The following is a 21,057-nucleotide window of genomic DNA, read 5'->3' on the forward strand; positions in this document are numbered from 1 at the left end:
CCTACTTTGAGGAATCATGTCTTTCAGCAATACTTAAAAATTTTCAGTGTCTCTTTGACTCTTACTATTCTCCATCTCACTCTTTTCAACTTCTGGAATTCCTATCATTACATTTTTACAATCTATATTCCTCTTCTCTTAAACTCTTTTTATATTTTTACCATGTTTCTTGCATTGTGGGTAATGTTTCAACTCTTTCAATTAACTAATTCTCTTTTCCTCTGTTACTAATATGAAAGTCTTCCCATTCATTTTTTTAACTTAAATTACTGTATTTTTTAATTTTAGAATTTTTATTTGCTTCTTTTACAAATTTCCATAAGCTTTTTTAGTTCTTCTTTTGTCACTCTTTTCTATTTATTCTTTTAACATTTTAATAATTTTAAACACTTTTATTTTATATTCTCTTTCAGATTTTTTGATAATCTCAGGAGCATGTTAAGTACTTTGGCTACACTCTCTCCTAGTTGATTATTTATGGTATATCTAAACAGACTAGTCTTTTGTATCCTTCCAGATGCTCTAAGGGTTTTAATAGCCAGGACCAGTTTCCTCCCCAAACCTCATTAATTTTTCAGCTCAGAAAGTAAGTCTTGTGCCATATGGATGGTATAATTTGGACTTCAATCCATAGGGTTGTGTGGTTTTAGCATCTTATGAGAGACATCTTTCACAACTGGAGGCATGAAAAGAAACAAGGCTCCATGGAATGTTCTGGGGCTGGAAGGCATGAGTGTTCACTGATGAGTACAATTGCTCCAGAGTCTCATGTTTTCACATACCTTCAACTAGAGCCTCCTCCTTTTCTAGGTTCAGGGTGATGTCTGTGATATCTTCTCTCCCTGCCTGGGCTTTACAATCCCAACCCCTAGACAGCATGATCTCTGTTTATGTAAATTCCCTGAGTCACCAAGGTGCCAGCTCTAGATTGTACCATTCTGTTTAACTTCCCTCTATTTTTAGATTTCCTTTTGTTTCTTCTTTCTAAAATAAAGTATGCATTAAATTTTGGGAGTTATAATTTATTTAGCATTCTCTGAATTCCTAACATTACGATGGATCTCAATGAACTCAGGCTGCCGTGTGGTCCAAGCTCCCTGGGTTTCCTTTCTAGTATCCACGCTTCTTATCAGGGTTTTTCTCCCCACTGATCTCCCACATAAGAGTAAATCTACAAACATCCAATTTATTCCTTAGACTCTTGACCCTAAAGCAAGAAAAATCTCCTTTTGAGGTTTCAATGGATGTTTACTCTCCTCATATTACAGAATAAACACTGGGAAAACACTTACAACAGCAGTTCATGTATTTATTAGGATCAAGTGTCTAAGGCTTTAAACTTACTTAATTTTTAGGTATATTTCTCTCTGTACAATATCATTTTTCTAGACTTTCCCCACTCTCTTTATTTTATCTAAAACCTGCATCTTGCTTACACAGCACTGTTCTTTACTATCTCACTATTATTGTTTCTAGGAGAAAATGCATTACTTACAAACTGCCCTCACTTTCTTCTGTATTTTATATTATTTTTCCTTGAAATGCCTGGCAAAGACGATGCCAAAGATTTTTAGAATCATGGCTCCCAGGAATGATGAATAATTGTAGCAAACGACAGAACTTGAATTTGAGGAATAAAGAGGAATACCACATTGTGTACTGGAGTTGAAGGCCAGGACAAATTCTTCTGAATTTCTAATGCTCATTGTTAGTGAGGATCAGAGTAAACACTGAAACTAACTGAGAAAGGGGATCTGGACTAGAGAGTATTAAGGAACATTGCGGGAGTGTGTGTGTGTGAGACAGAGAGAGAGAGAGAGACAGACAGACAGACAGAAAGACAAAGAAAGAGAGTTTCAGACATTAACAGTGACTGCAGGGTGAAGAAGAGAGGACAGAAGAAAGAGGGATTCTTCAGTTGCCATGGGAAGTGAAAGAGTGATTCAGTTTTTTTTTAATGCAAGATACCTAGTGAAGGTGAGGACTGCCCACATTTTCTACACTGAAGTACACATCACATAGCACATTCCATTGACTTACAGAAAGAGAGAGAGGGAGGAAAAGAAGGAAGGAAGTTGACATTTCAGAATAGGCAGAGATTGTGTGATTATTGTCGTGTGATGATTCTTCATTCTTAAAGAATCAGAACTACGGAATTCATTCTACATTACTCTTCTTTGTTGTTGTTTGGGTATGAATGCTACCAGATTCAAGTGCACAGCATCTGAGACCTTTCCAGTGGAAAAGGGCAGAGGGCCTCCTCTCCCAGGGCCACTGAAGCTGTGCCTACTGCCTCTTGTGGTCACTCCAAGGATCCAGCAGCATATGAAATCTATTTGTTTACCTGCTTCTAAAATCTGATCTGGTTGATACCGTAGGTTTCAAGTTCACCTAGGATCTACAATTTTTTTTTAAAAAAGGTTTAATTCTCTGTTGTTTTAGGATCTGAAGGGTTTTTTGAGCATCAAAGCAATTAAGATTAGAAAAAAATTACTGGATCTCCTTATTCTATTTTCTTTTCTTTATTTTTGCTGAGGAAGATTTCCCCTGAGCTAACATCTGTTGCCAATCTTCCTCTTTTTTTGCCTGAGGAAGATTAGCCCAGAGCTAACATCCATGCCAATCTTCTTCCATTTTTTGTATATGAATTGCCACCACAGCATGGCTGATGAGTGGTGTAGGTCCATCCCAAGATCTGAACCCATGAACCCAGGCCACCAAAGCAGAGCGTGCCAAACTTAACCACTATACCACAGGGCTGGCCCTCCATATTCTATTTTCTAAACAGTAACATATTTCCTTTTTCCTTTTCCTTGCATTCACCAGTGAAGAGGTACTAAATGAGATGTTATCTTGGAGATCATGTGTAGGAAAACAAATGCTTTATAGTATTTTTCCCACCCAACACTAAAAGAAAAATAGTGTTTGTGTTTTCATGTCTATGTTCCTAAAATATTTCATTTTGATATTTAAATAAATTATATATGCAAGACAAATAGTTGTTACTCTTTACATAGGAATACTACACTACGAACTTTAATTGTATGTAACCTTTACGTGCTTACTATTTAATTAAAATAAAGGATCAACCTTCTTCTCACTCATATTTTCCTTACAATTCCATTCTTGATTATGTGTGCATTTATAAACAGGTAGACTTAAGTAGATTTTTAAAAGTGAAATTGCTTTAAAAATGCTGTCAATTATCCTTTGAGGCTATTTCCACTGTTCATTTGTTTCTTTTCCTATGGCGTTTTCAATGCTTTTTTCCTTCTCACATTATCTCACGTCCATTTTCTTCACAATAGTAATTGGTTGTTTTATTGCTTGTCTGATGGGTCTTTTTTCTTCTAGCATAAATTTCTGCTTTGTTTCTTTGTCCTTTCTTTCTAATTCATTGAAAACATTCTTCCTTCTTTGTAAGGCTAGACTCAAACGAGTAGAGGACTCTCTGTGTTGTTACCCTTTGAAATAATAAACTTAACCTCATTCTTCTGTGTTTATCTAAAGCTCTAGCAATAATGTCAGATCTTACATTTATGGAATGCTAGCCCTATCTAGGTAATTTGCTCCACTTAATGACTGGCAAATACATTTCGTTTCCAGTAAAATAGAACTATACTATAATGATTTATTAAAATTAAAGCTGTACTTATTCAGTTCATGAAATGCAGTCCAACAAACTTTCTGGGACCAATTAGGTAACCATTTAATAAATCAGTGATTCTTTTTAGCCTTTATTTTGTAATTTTTCAGACATCTAATTATTTTTACATAGTTTATGGAAGGAGAGAAGGAATAACAACAACAAGGGAGCATGTTGTAATGCATTAGAACTTGGCCTAGCTCTATGTTTGAGGTTGGCTAGCATATCATGTGTAAGCATCGGTGTCGAGGAAAAGTGAACAATTCATGTTGGCAGAAAAATGAGAGACTCCTAAGTGTAAAGTGATGGTATTAAATTTGGGTGAACTTAAACAGCTCTTTAACATAAAATGTTAGAAGTTTATAAGCATGAAGCTATGACAATAGTGAGCTTTTTATTGGTACAAAAGATTGTAAATAGGCATGAAAAATATCAATTAGCATGACACTCATTCATTCACTCCTGAGTGTCTCCTATTTACCAGTCACTGTGCTAGATACTGAAAATGGCCATCCAGTATAACATAGGTCAGATGAAAACGGGGAAATTAGGATCTTTAAAACAGAAAATTACCTAGGAGAAATGGATAAATAATTTAGTTTAGATTTGAAAAATTGGTTCATTTCGAAAGCATAACTGAGCATAAGGAAGTTTCTGCAATAATTGTGTCATGATTTTGAAAAAGAATAAACAGAACATATGGTATTAGTAGAGCTAATGCCCGAGAAACCAAAACAGCAGTAATTGCTGATGGAATATAACATTTTCACTATGACCACAAAACAAACCCTCTAAGAGTGTGGTAAATATCTGAATATCCCTGAGATCCAAGAAAGCATTTGTGCCCTATACCAAAGCAAAGAAAATATTGATCTGTTTCTTTAACACCAATCATTTATGCATTTTTCATTCACAAATGTTTAATCAAGTTATTTTTTTCCTCCTAAAATTCTGATGTATTGGGGAGATTCTGTGTGAAGCCAAAGGAGTAAATGATGGTTCGGAACATTTTAACTCACCATGTGCTTCTGATGAGATGTTTTTGGACCTAAAATAGTATTACCAAGGTTTATCACATAACTTATTTACAAAATGTTGCGCTACATGTAAAGGATGAAGATTTGGCACTATTGAAGATACTCAGATAATGTGCTGTACTCAACACCCCAAAACTCTAAAATATTAATTCCAAATTTATTTTGAACAATGACAGCAGCTGAAGGTTGCTTTGAAGGCAAAGGTTTAAATTAATAAAAAATAGTATAAATAGTTTAGAAGCACAAGATCTGATGAGTTTTGTAAAATGTGTACTTTATAGTCAAACTTCACATATAACCAATTTGTGTGTGACTATAAGCAATGGTGTTAATTTTTAAGGCACTTTCTTGATGATGATCACATTTGAAATAATAGTGATAAATTTCCCTGTCCAGAGTCTTATGTTTGACTCTTTTTCTTCTGTTAATTGGTAGCTTGGCATCAGTGATAATTTTGAGACTCTTATCAGTAGTGATAAGTAGTGAGTGATTAAGAAGAGTTCTTCTATGATTATAGCACATTCAGAGCTTATTTGGGATAAAATTTAAAAGGAGCCTTTGAAAATAATTCAAAACAAATTTTCTAAATTACCAGGATTTTCCATAGCTCATTTGAATTTGAGAAATTTAGTTTAGGTACTTACTCAAAGAGATTGACCTCCATTCTCAGGATGTAACACTATTTGTTGTCTTACCAGTTTTGTAGCTTCATGTGCCAGACCTTTGGCTTCTTTGGCAATTTTCTCAGCTTCATCAATGTAGTCCTTAATATTGCTGTAAGCTTTGAAGGCTGCAGTGGCATTGAAGGAGATGTTTTTAGCCTCATCAAGGATTCTGTTGGGATTACCCAAAAAAGAACATCAGAGCAGCTGGTAGTCAAATGGAGAACATCTTATTTATAACAAATATGGCTTCCAAATGATCACAGCCAATATAATTATGATTATTCCAAATCATAATGAAGTATCTACTTATTGTATTATGTTGTAGTTTTCAATTTAAACTCATATTTCTAGGTAATTCAGCTATAAAATACTATCAACATTTTTTTTTTTTTTTTTTTTTTTTTTTTGTGAGGAGATCAGCCCTGAGCTAACATCCGCCAATCCTCCTCTTTTTTTGCTGAGGAAGACAGCCCTGGGCTAACACCTGTGCCCATCTTCCTCCACTTTATATGGGACGCCGCCACAGCATGGCTTACCAAGCAGTGCGTCGGTGCGCGCCCGGGATCCGAACCAGCGAACCCCGGGCTGCCGCAGCAGAACGCGCGCACTTAACCGCTTGCGCCACCGGGCTGGCCCCTCAACATATTTTTAAAGACCCATAGTATCCTCCAAAAGCTGTTGCAACCATGTTCAGCATGCAAGTGTGAGCAGTGGGACGATCCTTTACATCATATGTGAAGCACACTACAGCTTTCCGAGCACTTGTACCACATTACTAGAATGAATTTCACAAAATTTCTCTAAGGTAGGCATGCCTCCCAGATGAGGATAAACGAATCTCAGAAAGTTAAATAGCTTGTCTCAGGTCACATGACCAACACGTCACTAATTAAGGACTTGGAGCCAGCGTCTGCTGACTTCCAGCTTACTACTCCATTTACCATCCTTCATGCTAAATTGGCAAAAGTCAGCTATAAAATGAATTGTGCCCAGGGTCTTCAAATATTAATATTTCCATTTGTGCCAATGAGTATTAAATATTGGAACAGAACCTTACACATCTCATATATTAAATACAAATTTATTTGGGAAAATTATTCTTGGGGCTAATAGCACCTATATTTATCATGACAATTCCAAAATTGTAGGGGAAGCATACCAGGTATACCTAGAAGGCTGTTTATAAGTCAAACACACCTCACCACTTGCCCCTCCCTCGTCTGACCCATATAAGAATCCCAGCCGTAGTGGGCTGCTATTTCACAGGGGAATATGTAGTGTCTTCCTGGAGTTCGAAACAGAAAAAAAGACTTAAAGGCTATGCATGGAGCCACATTTTCAAAAGCCACCCTTTTAACAATAAATAGATTTGATTTCATTAAAAATATAAAACTGAAATTTGAAGCAGAATGTGTGTTTATATATTATTATTTAAAATGTTAATAAGGCAACCGCTGTGCTCTCTAATAAACAGAAACTATTTTTTCCAAGGGTAGCCTCGGGCTGTGTTCACTCCCCGCCAAGCCATATTTGAATCCATTTTTAACTCAGACTTTTGATGCTGCTCCAGTAGGGCTTTGCCCAGACTCTCCTAATTAGGCTCTTCCTCAGAAAGGCCACGTAGCTCGTATGTTCATAATTACAGAAATCAAGATTTGAAAGCGACTCTCTACCGTTTCTGTTAGTCAAAACTTTTGGACAAGTGTCAAGACACACAGACATTTCCAATAACAAATGACATACCCGTCAAGAACAGCAGATGAGTCATTCAGCTGAGCCGCGTGGCTCTCAGCCTGGGACACCTTTTCAGCAAGCTTCCTTCCCTTCATTTCTCGGGAGAGGTCGTCTATTTTATCTCTAAGCTCCTCAGACATGGGTGGCAATTTGGTCTGAATGTCTTCAACGTACTGATGTGTAGAGAAGAGAGGGCATTTTAAGTAAGTGAATGCAAAGCTCTTCTCATTTACTACTTTCTCTATGAGGTCTAATGATGCTCACTTAGTTTATTATGAAACTTCAAATTTTCTACTATAGCAAAAAGAGAATAGAGAATAAAAGCTGTTATTTAGTGAAAGAGATTAGGAAATACATGAAGCCAATTTACACTAAGAAAAACCTAACTATCTTAAAAAAATTCTACTTCATAGGTGTAAATGCATAAATGATAGTTATCAGGATCTTTTGAACCATTTGCATTTCTATTACCATATATCATAGTATCTACTGCATTAGACAGTATGTTAAAAGTCTATTTGTTAAGTTTATATTTCTCTTTTAACTAATGTTATATAAACTTTGAAGCGGATTGAAAGTGCTGTCCTAGGAACATGAAATGCCCTTCATTCACTGTGGAAAAAAATACCAGGTTTCTGTGAATGTTGTGAGGACCGTCACAGAGACATTCCTGTCTCTTGGGAGAACAATGTGAAGTTCTAATTGTTGCCAATAGACGGCCATGGTCACAGTAAAATTATGCAAGCACAATTTTACACCCACAAGAACAAAAGTATTAGTATTTGCTTATATTACTGAGATTTCTCATTGGTCCCCATTTATAAAAGCCTGTGTCATTATCATCTTTCTTTTTTCTTTGGGTTTTATCAGATACTCACGTCTATGACTGAGTTGATTTCATTTGCAAGACGGTTGGCCTCATCTAGTATGTCATTGCCTTCTTTTAAAGTGTCCTCAGTTTGTCGCTTGCCACTTGCAATAGCCTCCTTCTTTTTCTGTAGGACAGTATGAGCAAACATCAAAATGCCCTTTGGGGAAAACCCTATCCAGCCCCGTATTCCTGACTTTTCTGAGCTGTCTGAACAAAGGTTTTGCAAACAAGGTACATCATGTCCACAATGATGCTAGATGAGAATGACATAAACTACCCAGCCAGTCCTCCAAGAGCTATTTTATTTAAATGCCTGTACAAGTACCTTCTTCCTCCCATTGGCAGAAAGTCATCCACGAGAAAAAAAGTTATGTGAAAGAAGCTGAGGGATTAACAACTATTTTTAAAGCAAAATGGACATCCATTTTTAACTAAAATGTAAGCACTGAACACGTATTACTGAACATGTGGTAGTGCGCTAAATTACATTGCAACTAGACATTAAATTCCGGAATCTATGTCTAAATGAGTATTTTGTGAGCATAAACATAAGCAGGTTTACTCTATGGAAATTCAGTAAAAAACTGGAAGAAGTGGGACTTTTAAGGGAACTTAAGAGGAAGTACTTTTCAAAAAAAGAGAAACTATCACATGGAAGAATAAACTTAATGGACTGTTTCATAAAAAGAGAGCAGACTCGAATTTCTCTTTGAAACTGATGGCTTGTCCAAAAACTACATGAAACGCACTCCTAGCCTAGAAGAATAATATCAGTGAGAGAGAAATATTGCTATTTCTGCATTCGGAGCACACTTTTGCCTATTTTTTTCTTTATGCTTCAGACTCATCACTTTCTTACCTGTGGATTTAACTGCATCAACTATAATTTTAAGCCTCTGACATTTATGTTTTTTATATACATAATAATGCTGGTTTATATATTCGTTTAGATCTCAATACATGCCAGGTAGTTTATAAGCTTATCTCATTTACTTCTACACTAACTCTATGGGTCCTGTGTTTATTACCTTTTAAATGAATAGGAAATTGAACAAGTCAAGTGATTTACCCAAAGTCACACAGTTAGTACAGTGTGGTTAAGATCTGAGCCCTGGTCTAACTACTAGTAGAGCCTGGGTCTTGAATTGTGAAAGCACTGACTCTCCTATGATAGAATCACATTTCTTATCTGCACTGGAATAGTGCCAATTTCACACCTTCCTTCCCTACCTCATCACCAACCACTTCAATATGTTGCCAGGTTACATTCACCTTGTTCCTGCCTCTCAGCCTTGATACTTGCAGTTCCCTCCACCATGTGCCCTTCCCCAGTTCTTTGTCTGGCTTCCTCCTCTATTCTCTGCTCACAGCACATCACTGACCACCTATCTAAAAGAGCACTCATCCTCATGGCAATTATTTTCTATATACTAGAGCACAGATATTTCAAACTAGATTTAGGTAACAGCCTGCCTGGGTTGGGATCCCAGCTCTGCCCACTCACAAGCTATGAAACCTGGGTCAAGTAATTTTGCCTCATATAAAATGCTTAGTCCCTCGCTACTCAAAGTGTGGCCCACTGGTCAGCAACATCAACATCACCTGGAAGTTTGTTAGAAATACACAATCTCAATGCCTTTTTGGAAACTACCAACTCAGAATCTGCATTTTAACAAGAACCCCAGGGGACTGATATACACAGTAAAATTTGAGAAGAACTGGCTCAGAACACTGCCTAGCACACAGTAAACACTACATAATTGTTAACAGTTATAATTAATTTATTTTGTTTTTCCTAGCACTCACTTATCTGAGCTATATTATATAGGGTGGCCATAAACTATAGAAACAAAGATAATATTATTTTATATTTTGTATAGATTGAACCATCTTGATTGTTTCTTCTGGGCGTTGCTGAAAGCACAGGTTATTTAATGAAAATCAGCAACAGCAATTCATCACAAGATGCATGGACAGGGACTAGTAGAAACACACAGCCTATTGAACTGTACATAGCTGACGAAGGAAAATATATGGAATTCATCATGGAAGATCACTGAACATATCACTTATTATGTATATTAGGCCACGCTCCAGACTTTATGGCCATATTATATACTTCTTCGTTGGTTTAGTGACTATCTCCCTCACTATAATATAAATTCCATAAAAAGAGTCTTATGTATCGCTCTATCTCCAGTACCTAGAAGAGTTTCCTCAATAAATATATGTGATTGAATAAATGAAATTAGAGTCCATTTCTGGGACTTGAACTGGTGACACTTGGCTTATTCAGCTACTCCTACCACTGGCTAATTCAGAGGAAGTTTCAATATGTCATTCCCTGTCATGGACAACAAACATAGGCATCGTTTTGATGTTCCTGATCACAAGTCATATCTTATCTTCCAAGGGTTTGACATTCTTTTACATAACTACCAATTTTAGCCCTTAGCTTTTCTATGAACTAGTTTAGAGTTATACCACGTACAGACATTCAAGAATCTTTCTTCAAAACATGACTTGTTTGTATTAATGAATCAAAGTAATTTAAAATGCTGAACCAATGGGAGAGAGAATATGTCCACATATATGTTAGGTGAAGAGCTAGATACATTTTGGTTTGAGTTAAGCAGTGAGTGAGAATCTTTACAAAAGATCTATTTGAGTCACTTTAAGGAACCAATTGTTATGAAGATCAAAATGTGTTACTTATCACAGTAAAGCAGAAATGATGATCTCTAGATTAAGGAGATTTTAGAGGTGGCTAATTTTCAGATTAGACATTGACGGAATCTAGTTTGAACCAAGGAAAGATGGAGATTTGGAACTCCCAAATATTGATAAAAGTATAGATATAACATTTATTTGTGTTTGCTTTATGGCACTTTCTTTATTCATTGGAAAAAAATTTCTGTTCTGTCTTTGTTCCAGACACTGTTCTAAACCCTGGGGATACGGTGAGCAAGAAGACACGTTCCTCATGGCTTGTCTCGAGGAGGGAGAAAATGAATGAGTAAATTCACGTGTAACATAGTTTCAAGTAATATGAGTGCTATAAAAATAAATAGAGAGAGGGAATGGATAGAGAATGATGTAGCATATAAAATACCTAAGGTAAGAAGCTTTGAGTATTTGAGGAACAAAAAAGAGGCCCATGTAGAGAGAGAATTTTTCTCCAAAAGTAAACCATAAGCACAATTGTCAAGTGATTTTGTTTGGATACCAAGGTTGATTATGTTTCTACTTTTAACTTCTTATTAGATCTTAATTCTTCCCACAGCTATGTAAGTTTAACATCTTTTTTGGGGGGGGAAGTGATATGGGGGTGGATTAAGACCTACAAAAGTTATCTTCCTGTCTATCCTTTATCTAGCAACTCACTCTTACACTCCCTCCTTTTGCAAGGTTATGATGGTAGATTTGGGGACAGATTGTTCAATACATGTTCCTTTGCTAATTGAATTGCTCTCTTCTTTTTGCCCCTCAGGCCCCCAGTTCCCTCTGCCTTATCTCCATCGCTAGAAATGCCCTTCTAAAGGCCCCTGCATGCAAAGCCTTCTAGGATCTGGCTCCAAACGCTGTTTCCAGAGCCATCTTCTGCTACAGACCTTTATGTAGCGTATGCATGAGCTTTATTGCTTGATTTGACATTTCCTCAGCTCACCTCACACTTGCAGAGCTCTGTGCTTGTGCTCATGCTGCTCCATCATTTCTCTCAATTTCTGCTAGGATGCCATCATTTTTGTGAATCTTTGCTGATTCTCCCAGCCCACTGTAACCACAGGATTACATATAGTGAAAAGTTAAAATGCCTGAATTTTCAGGAGTCTGTAGTTCTGAGGCCAGAAATCATTCCTATTCCACCTCAAACACCCTGGTTACCCACAGCACCTTGATATGGTAGGTGTCTGACAGATATTTAAATATTATCCCCGCCTACTTTCCTAGCCTTATATACTATTTATACACTATTTTCTAAGACAAAACCAATTCTCCAGTTTACGTGAACCACTCACAAGTTCCCTGAAATGTAACTTTAATTCATGACTCCAATATTTCAATTGCTTCCTATAGCTTTCAGCATAAAAACCAAATTCCTTAACTTGGTCTCGGAGTGCAATTCTCTTACAGCTCAAGGTCTGGATCCTGTCTATCTTTGTTGGCTTTCTATCCTCCCACTCATTCCCACGCAGTCTTCATTCCAATCCTATGCTTTTCCCTATTTCTGGAATGTTCTTCCCCTTCTACTTTGATTAACTAGTGCCCACCCTTCAGGACGTCAGGATGTAGCATACCTGTCAGGTCCTCTATGGAGCCCTTCCTAAACCCAGGGGTGATTAAGACGCCCTTCCTTTGCCTACCTCCATGATAACTACAGATTGTATAGAGCAGTTTACTTGTGTGTACCTCCCACGAAATACAAGTCGCCTGAAGTCATCAGAGATGGAATTTTATTCTTTATATCAGTGGTTCTCAAACTTTCAGATTCAGTGCATCTGACTCACTGGAGGGGTTTTTAAAACACAGGTTGCTGGGCCCGACTCCCAGTTTCTGAGTTGAAAAGTTTGGGGCGGGGCCCAATAATTTGCATTTTTAACAAGTTTCTAGGTGATGCTGATATTGCTGTTGCAAGGACCACACAGTGAGGACCAGTGTTTGATATAATCAATATTATTTAGCACATTTCCTGAATTTAGTAGGGGCTTGATAAGAATTTTTAATAAAAATTACATGCTTGCCTCCTTAAAATAAAAAACATTGGAGTTGGGTTTTAATTATATCACCTTCTTTGTGGGCACAGGCACAATAAAGTCATTTATTTAGAACACAGCTCATTATTCAATCAAATGGATACAAGGTACCAGTTGTTCTCAAACCTGTACGCACATCAGATTAACCCAGGGAGAGTTTTAGAATATAGACCCTGGGCCACACCCCAGACCAGACAACTCGCCCTTTGGGTGGGAGCCCAGGGAATCTGTCTGTTTAACAATCTCTTCAGGTGATTCTTTGTCAGCCAGTCTAGCACCAAGCTTGGTAATCAGCTTAACTAACCTTGGCAAGCAGCCTTAAATATGCTGTGCCTTCCTCATGTTAATTTAGTCAGTTTATCTATTTACTCCAGTAAGTTTTTAACAAGTCTTTAGTTAGGCATGGCACACAAAATGAAAATACAAAAAGGCCCACTCAGAACTTCAATACCGACTACATAAGCTCCAGGCATCTCTAGGGGTGCCCAAGAATGATGGCTCCTGGTTTCAACATCACTAAAAGGAAGGACTAGCTGGAAGCACCATTTACTGTGCCGCTATAACTCTTCTTGAAATACTTCCCAAATGCTTATTATGCTTTCCACACAGGTAATTTTAATTTCTTAAACTGTTGCCATAAAATGGAGAGGTGCACCTCCGGGTAAGTTACACTGCTGGTGTGTCACGGAGCAGGATGAATCACGCTGGAGGCTCTGATAGGACGGCGGCCCAGCATCCCGCCTAACGAGCTGGTGCTTTTTCTTTAATATTGCCAGCATGTCAGCAGACTCCAAATTGGTTAAGATTAGACACATCAGTTAAGAAAAAAGTGAGCCTCCTCAGTTTTCTCTCAAAATGACAAGGCTAGGTCCGAGGGGAGGGACTCAGAAAAACAAACAAATAAAACTTTAAAAAAATTAATTCAGGGGCCGGCCCGGTGGCGCAAGCGGTTAAGTGCGCGCGCTCCGCTGCGGCGGCCCGGGGTTCGCTGGTTCGGATCCCGGGCGCGCACCGACGCACTGCTTGGTAAGCCATGCTGTGGCGGCGTCCCATATAAAGTGGAGGAAGATAGGCACCGATGTTAGCCCAGGGCCGTCTTCCTCAGCAAAAAAAGAGGAGGATTGGCGGATGTTAGCTCAGGGCTGATCTCCTCACAAAAAAAAAAAAAAAAAAAAAAAAAAAAATTAATTCAACCTCTTGCTTCTTAATCCAAAGGGAAATGGAAAGAAATGAGTGGATAAAAAAAATCCAGATTCATTTTATTCAACTGTCATGCCACAAACATTTTTGAGAGCATAATATATGCCAGAGAGTGTTCAGTTCTAGTTGAAGGTGAAATTATATGTTAGAAGAAATATAGGTCTGCTGCTGTTTTCAAATGTGTTGGGGTCAAATATTTGTAAAGAGCAAAAGTAGGTTTGTCTCTGGGGAGAAAGTTGCTGTTGTTGTTTAAATACCAAAGATAGATTTGTACCATTATATGTGGTGAATTTACTCTTGAGAAAAGAGATCAATTTGCCATATTAAGTATTAGGAAAGAAAGAGAGAGAGAGAGAGGGAGGGAGCGAGAGTGGGAGGGAGAGAAGGAGGGAAGGAAGGCAGGAAGGCAGGATGGCAGGCAGGGAGGCAGGGCAGGGAGGGAGGAAGGAAGGAAGGAAGGGAGGGAAGGATGGAAGGATGGAAGGAATAGATGGAGGAATCTGTTTTAGTTTTAGCTTCAACACCCTAAAAAAGTCAGAGGCTGCCATTTCTTGAGGATGGAAGTACCTGTTGTCTGTGATGAAAAGGAGAGAAAAATAACTCAGACTTGATCTGTTCATGTTAGCCCCTTGTAAAATATCATTTCATAGCACACGCTGGAAACGAAAAGAAAACCCTAATCTTCCCAAGCCCTCTCATGTGCCCAGACTCCACTAGAAAATAATTGGCACTTCTGTGATTTATAGCAGCCAGATGTCTAAACCATGGTTTGTGGATTAGGCTGGATGGATTGATATCATAGGATATCGGTACTTGAAGATACCCTAGACATGCTCTAGTATAATACCCCCGTTGTATAGTTGGGGGACGATGCTCAGAGACTATAATTGACTTGCCCAAGCCGTATTTCTGGTTAGTGGTACAGTTATCATTAAGACCAAGGTCTCCAGACGCCCAGTAAAGAGCTCCTTCCTCTGAACCATACTGTCCTTAAAAATCTTCAATAGTTTAAGTTATCTAAATTGTATCTGATTCTATGGGCAATGGTCATTGATTAAAAAAAAAAAAAAGATTGTTCCCTGTTCTGCTTCTTAGAAGTCTCCTTTCAGAGTCATCTTCTTGATCTTTGTAAATGAGCATCACCTTGACTTGCCCATCCATGTTCAACTCCCCACCCTGCACCCCTGGTTCAGATGAAAGAGCCCCCAAGACTCACCTCCAAAGCAGTCATGTTTTTCTGGTTGGCTGCAGATAAGCGATTAGCTTCTCTGATTTTATCTGTGGCTTCTCTCAACAGGTCCCTAGCATCATCGACTTTGTTTTTGTAGTCTGCCAGTTTCTCCTGAAGATCTTTCTCCATTTCTTCATTTTTCCCTCGGGACTCTCCAAACAACTTCTTCACTTTCTTCAGAAGGCCTTCTGCAGCTCTGCAACCACACCCAGCCCAATAATACACAATAAGCCCTTGTCACCGCCTCAGGGTTTATTGTTGTTCAACTATGTTACAAAAGGGTGCTTACATTAAAAGAATGGAAAAAGAAGACAATATTTAAAGCAGACTGACTATGTACTAAACCAAGTTGAAATCTTGTACCTGAAAAGTGGCGAGACCATTTAGAATTAAAATTAAAGCCCTAAAATCCACACATTTTAAATTTATTAGTACTATAACATTTTCAATTGGAAACAGTCTTACGTTATTCTCATAATCTGACTGATGAAATGAGTTTTATGATTCACTTCACATACAAAAAAAAAGAGAGCCACCTGATTCACCATAATGAGACATATTTTCTCTCTGTTACTTTGAATACATGGTAGGAATATTGATTTGTTTGGTTAGAAACCGTGAACAGAACTTTGTGTTACTGACATGCTAGGATAATATCGTGATTTTGATCTACTTTTCTTTTTCTTTCAGCTGAGTGATCTGGGAGTTTCCTGGGTAAAGTTGATAGTTTTCCTAAAGTGTTACTATCTGAGCCCTTAAGAAATGCTAAATACATGAAAAACAGTTCTCAAATTAATAGGCCTTATAATCCCCTGAAGCCCTTGTCAAAACAGATTGCTGGGCTCCATCCCCAAAGTTTCTGATTCATAGGTCTGGGGTGGGGTTTGATAATTTGCATTTCTAACAAGTTCTCAGGTGCTGCTGGGTTAGTATATATTATTTAAGTATTAATAACACCATCACTTTGAAGTTAGCCGACTATGGATGTAAAAATGTATTTTTTTATTGAGTGTGTAGTCACAAGAGTTCATTAGCATTAGTAAAATGACTATCACTATTCCCAACCCTTATTTCAAAGTATTAGGCATTTATTACTTGACAACTGTTCTATTCAGCATTTCTTAAGAGGACAAAATGTATAGGATGGCCTGCTAAATTCATAACTTTATTTATCCAAAGATATTTTTATTAAAACAAAAAAACCATTGAAAGTGTAAAAGTCCCAAATACAGGTAATGAATACAGAAAGCTCAGTAGCCTAATGACGGAAGGGCCAGCACCAGAAAGGGCTATTTTGGTTATTTATATATAGGAACAAAGATGCTTTCAATCCATTTTAGAGCAAGATAAAGTATAACTAAGTAAATGAAAAATAAACAGCAAAGAAACAAAGTATCTTCTACTCACCTGTGAGGGAAAATTTAGAAAACTGTAAAAACAATTCGGAAAGCTCAATTTATCAAATGAAAAAAAAATAATAGAGCGTTAACTCACACCAACTCGTCCTCAGCGACTTCCTTTTGCGAATCTAGATTTTTCCTCCTCAGTTCTGTCATCATCTGATCAATCTCTTTCTGAAGCCCTTGCAAATTTCTCTCAAAGGCCTTGTCTGGAGTTCCTAGAGTTTCATTTAGCTTTACAGCTTTTTCATTTACGGCTGCAGGGGGTAAAACAAATTTTGCAAATTAGTAAACAAAAATGCCACACGTAAAAATGACACTCAGCATCTGCTCTTCCTCACATCTCCAAATGAAATGCAGTTTGCCTTGCGTGTTCCTGCCAGGAAACAGAGAGGCAGTTAACACAACAATCCGTAACAAACAGGGAAGTGTGACATATTTCTCTATATAATATTTCTTTTTGGGGGTACTGTAATTAAAGCATGGTGTTTCTACTTCAAAAGGAAGAAATACAGGTGGCTCAAACCCTCTTCAGGTAAGAGGTACAAAATGAGATGTGTAGCATAACCCCTCGAAGCTGAACACACAGGTCTGCATTGCTGATAAGATAATCATATTCAGTCAATTTTAAAATACTAAATACAGAAATACTCTCAGTGATGAGATCTCTGAAAATGAACCTGCCCTTGCATGTCCACACACTTCCGTGTTCATTTGTTTAAATGAAGAAAGAGGCACTGGTCTAGGGACAAGGGTTATAGATTTGGGCTCAAAGATACCTTCCAGCAGTAACATCCGTCTTAAGAGTCTGTGTTTATGATGCATTAAATGGGGTTTCAACTGTGTCCTTTGGAATCTTAGGATTCTCCAGGTGCTTCAGGTCTTCTACAAATGATGTCTATTCTGCCAAGGATCTATTTTATAGGTTGGTGTTCTGGGCAAATTTCATTTGAAAAAAGAATTCTATGTCAAATAAAAGTTTGAAAACACGGGTGAATTGAAACATTTATGAACTTATACCATTAGTTTCAGACCAACTTTTCCTGAAGTGTGTTCTGTGTAACATTAATTTAAGAAGTTGAAGGAAGATATTTTCTCAAACTCTTTTGTCTGCTGAACCCTAGAGTGAGGGTTCTGGGTTGGCCAAGAGACACCTTCTATCATTCAAGGCTGCATCCTAAGACCTCTTTAAGATGTAAAGAATCCTGAAAATTCATTTCTATTCTTGGATGAACTTTCCTGGTCGGCACTGGTCAGACTTGCTCCAAGGGCAGGATGCAGAGTTCCTGAAACAGGTGCACGTAGGCAGGCCAAGTAGAGCAGCAGTGGAGAGTGTGACCTGGTGGTTAGCGCAGTGGTTCTGAACTGTGGTCACCAAACAAGCAGCACCAGCTTCACCTGGGAACTTGTTAGAAACGCAGATTCTCAGGCCCCACCCCAGACCTACCGAGTCAAAAATTCTGCAGGTGGAGACCAGCAATCTGTGTTTTAACAAGCCTTGCAGGAGCTTCTGATGCACACTAGAGTTTGAGAATCACTGGTTTAGTAGAAGGAATTGAGTTGCAATCCCTAATTCTACCCCTTCCAAAATGCATCTTTCTTATTCTCTTTTCATGATAAATATCGTTGGTTAGAAAGTTGCTGTAGTCAATCGCTTATTCCTGAGAGCCGTAGTTTAATCTGCAGAACAAGTTGAATCAGGTGGTTTAAAGAATAAATATGGCCATTCCCAGCCCTGTGGTAGAAATTATTGCTCAGGTGCTGTATTCCTAGAAGTCAGTGAGGGTGGGTCTTTCTTGGTCAACTGCTTAATAGTCATACCTTGACATATGCCAAGGAAGCTTCTCAAGACTCCACCGCTATTGCTAGTAAGATATCACCTAGGCTGTGTCATGTGTGTTAAGGAACCATGGACTGATTGGAAAGCTCCTTGGTCCAGCAGACTATGTGGGAACCACACCAGAATGGTGATTATTAAATGTAAGAAGGTTTCTGCTTCCCAGATTTCAGGAAAGGCAGTAGTAGATTTGGCTCTGCCTATGCTAGAACCCCACCCTTTGGTCTGAGTACATGCTTGTCTGTGCAGTTGATTTTAACCAATCCTAGCATGTAAGTAACCACAGACATCATTTGCATTCACTTTTTTTTTTTTTCTTAATGAAAGGGAATAACTCCACTTCCCAACTTGCCAAAGGTGCATCTTTTTCCCTTATTAAATGAACATAGGCATGTTTTTTGAAATTTGATTGAATTTAGGTCCTGGGCCAAGAGGGTTTTGAGGAAGGAAGGAATGTGAGATATAGCCTCACTTGTGGTCTACTGGCAGAGAAAAATCTGGTGGAAAAAGAATGATATCAGAGAGAGAAAAGAAAAAGAAAAAGAGGGCTGTACGTTTTGGAATGCATGCATTATTTCTTCTAAATTAAAGTAATATGTAAGCAACTAGAAGAAATTGTTAGGGTATACAAAAACTGCTTTAGCAAAATAAGGCTGTATTAGGAAAGCAAGCATCATTTTAATAGAAGCTATCTGACTGCCCCACTGCTTCTCTGCATGGAAGGTGGAAATTCTGAGTATTTTTAAACTAAAGATGAATGTGTTATCTAGTCTCTTACTCAAAGATATATACTATCAGTTCAGTGTGTTTCTAACAGTATTAAAAATAATTGTGAAATAAGTATATCTTTTAAATTTATTTGTTTCTAACTTATCTCAAAGGCAATTTAAAGTAGTTTTAAAATATCTTTAAAACAAGACATACCATGATATTCAGTGCAGTGAATCCTAAATCTAGTGCTAGGTGTCTTAGTAGCCGAAGCATAGTGGGGGACGAAAAGGGGACACTTAAGAGGTTACAATATCTGTAACATACGAATAAATTAATTCCTCAGGAGAAGCAAAGCTGTTTTTCACACTGAACCTGAAAAAAAATATCCTCTGGTGGGTAAATTTATCCCGAATGACAAATACTACTGTGACCTGAGAAACAGGAAAGAAGGGTGTCTAGCGTTTATTACATCTTATTACACGTCAGGACATACACTAATGGGTTTATATATGTTCACTCATTAATTCTAATAGTGCCTGGAATAAAATATAGTCCATTCATTATCTAATCAGGGGTCACAGCACAGTAGACTTTAAAAATTATAGTGAGATCAGAACACCTTAGATTAATAGAAGTTGATTATCTATAAAGAGACATGACTTGGGCCGGCCCCGTGGCTTAGCGGTTAAGTGTGCTCGCTCCGTTACTGGCGGCCGGGGTTCGGATCCAGGGCGCGCACCGACACACCACTTCTCTGGCCATGCTGAGGCCACATCCCACATACAGCAACTAGAAGGATGTGCAACTATGACATACAACTATCTACTGAGGCTTTGGGGAAAAAAAAAAGGAGGAGGATTGGCAATAGATGTTAGCTCAGAGCTGGTCTTCCTCAGCAAAAAGAGGAGGATTAGCATGGATGTTAGCTCAGGGCTGATCTCCTCACAAAAAAAAAAAAAAAAGAGGTATGACTTAAAATGGAAGATTGGATGAATAAGGTATTCCATCCATCTAAAAATAAAACTGAAACAGACAAATGCCACGCTGAAGTATCCACTTTTCCTACAGTAATTTATTGTCACTAATAGAACCTAAAAGGACTGATGATTATCCCCATTATTGTAGTTTTGAGAGAGAAAAAAAGGGGGTGTTTATATCGTATTACCCACTTAAAGCTGTTGATGAGTTTCCTTTTCCTTTTTTTTAAAATCCCCAACTACCAACTCTTGTGGTACAGATACACATCTCAGTCAAGATTTAGTTTAACTCTGGCATATTCAAGTCTAAATTTTCATGAAATTTTAACGGATTAATTCTGCCAAAGTTTTTTTATAAAGGGCTGTGGTGATCATCTTTGTTATCATTTATGTTAGTACCTGCTGGAAGATGAGAGTAGTGTTCACATTTTCCTCAGGTAAAGGACCACAGCTATCCCACTGGCACTTCATGTGAATTAGAAAAGGATGCCCCATCTGGACAGACCCTTGGACGATTTGACTGATGCATAATTTAGGGAATGGGAGACATTTTTGAGGATACATAACCCTTTTCTCTGGTGGATAGATTGTGGTTGGTGAGTGAAGCCTGGGTTAAATATCGTCTCCACTCTGCCCCCTGTTGGTCCTCTGTGCGATGTACAAATTGGGAGGTGGAGGGTGCAAGGCAGAGAACAAAGTAAGCAGTGCTGATACTGGCGTCTATTGGAAACAGGTATCAGCATTTATTCTTATGTACCAATGTTTGACTGAAATGATCAAAAGGAATTCCCAGAATAGGTTGCTGGGTGTTGAGTGTTTGAGACTTAGGTGGGAGGAAAAAAATTTCCTGGAATATTGAGTAGCACCTTCAGAGATCCAGGCAGAGGGAAATTACTCTCCCTGCAATGGCATTTTGGAGGGGCAGTGTACGAGAGGTGGACACTTCAAGTAGCATCACTGGAAAATAATATCAAGGAAAGCACAACAATTTCAT

At 38.0% G+C, this 21,057-nt stretch overlaps 1 protein-coding gene across 1 annotated transcript in view; it reads right to left on the reverse strand.

Moving 5' to 3' along the window:
- LAMA2 (laminin subunit alpha 2) overlaps positions 1 to 21,057 on the reverse strand; it is a 572,820-nt gene that overhangs the window by 96,119 nt on the left and 455,644 nt on the right. The window contains exons 36-40 of the mRNA XM_058566315.1: positions 16,633 to 16,795; positions 15,124 to 15,334; positions 7,961 to 8,077; positions 7,092 to 7,255; positions 5,379 to 5,517 (exon numbers count right to left, since the gene is read on the reverse strand). Coding sequence (XP_058422298.1) covers positions 5,379 to 5,517; positions 7,092 to 7,255; positions 7,961 to 8,077; positions 15,124 to 15,334; positions 16,633 to 16,795 — 794 coding nt within the window. The remainder of the gene's footprint in view (positions 1 to 5,378; positions 5,518 to 7,091; positions 7,256 to 7,960; positions 8,078 to 15,123; positions 15,335 to 16,632; positions 16,796 to 21,057) is intronic.

Source organism: Diceros bicornis, chromosome 23 (assembly GCF_020826845.1).
Source record: "Diceros bicornis minor isolate mBicDic1 chromosome 23, mDicBic1.mat.cur, whole genome shotgun sequence".
Taxonomy (NCBI): domain Eukaryota; kingdom Metazoa; phylum Chordata; class Mammalia; order Perissodactyla; family Rhinocerotidae; genus Diceros; species Diceros bicornis.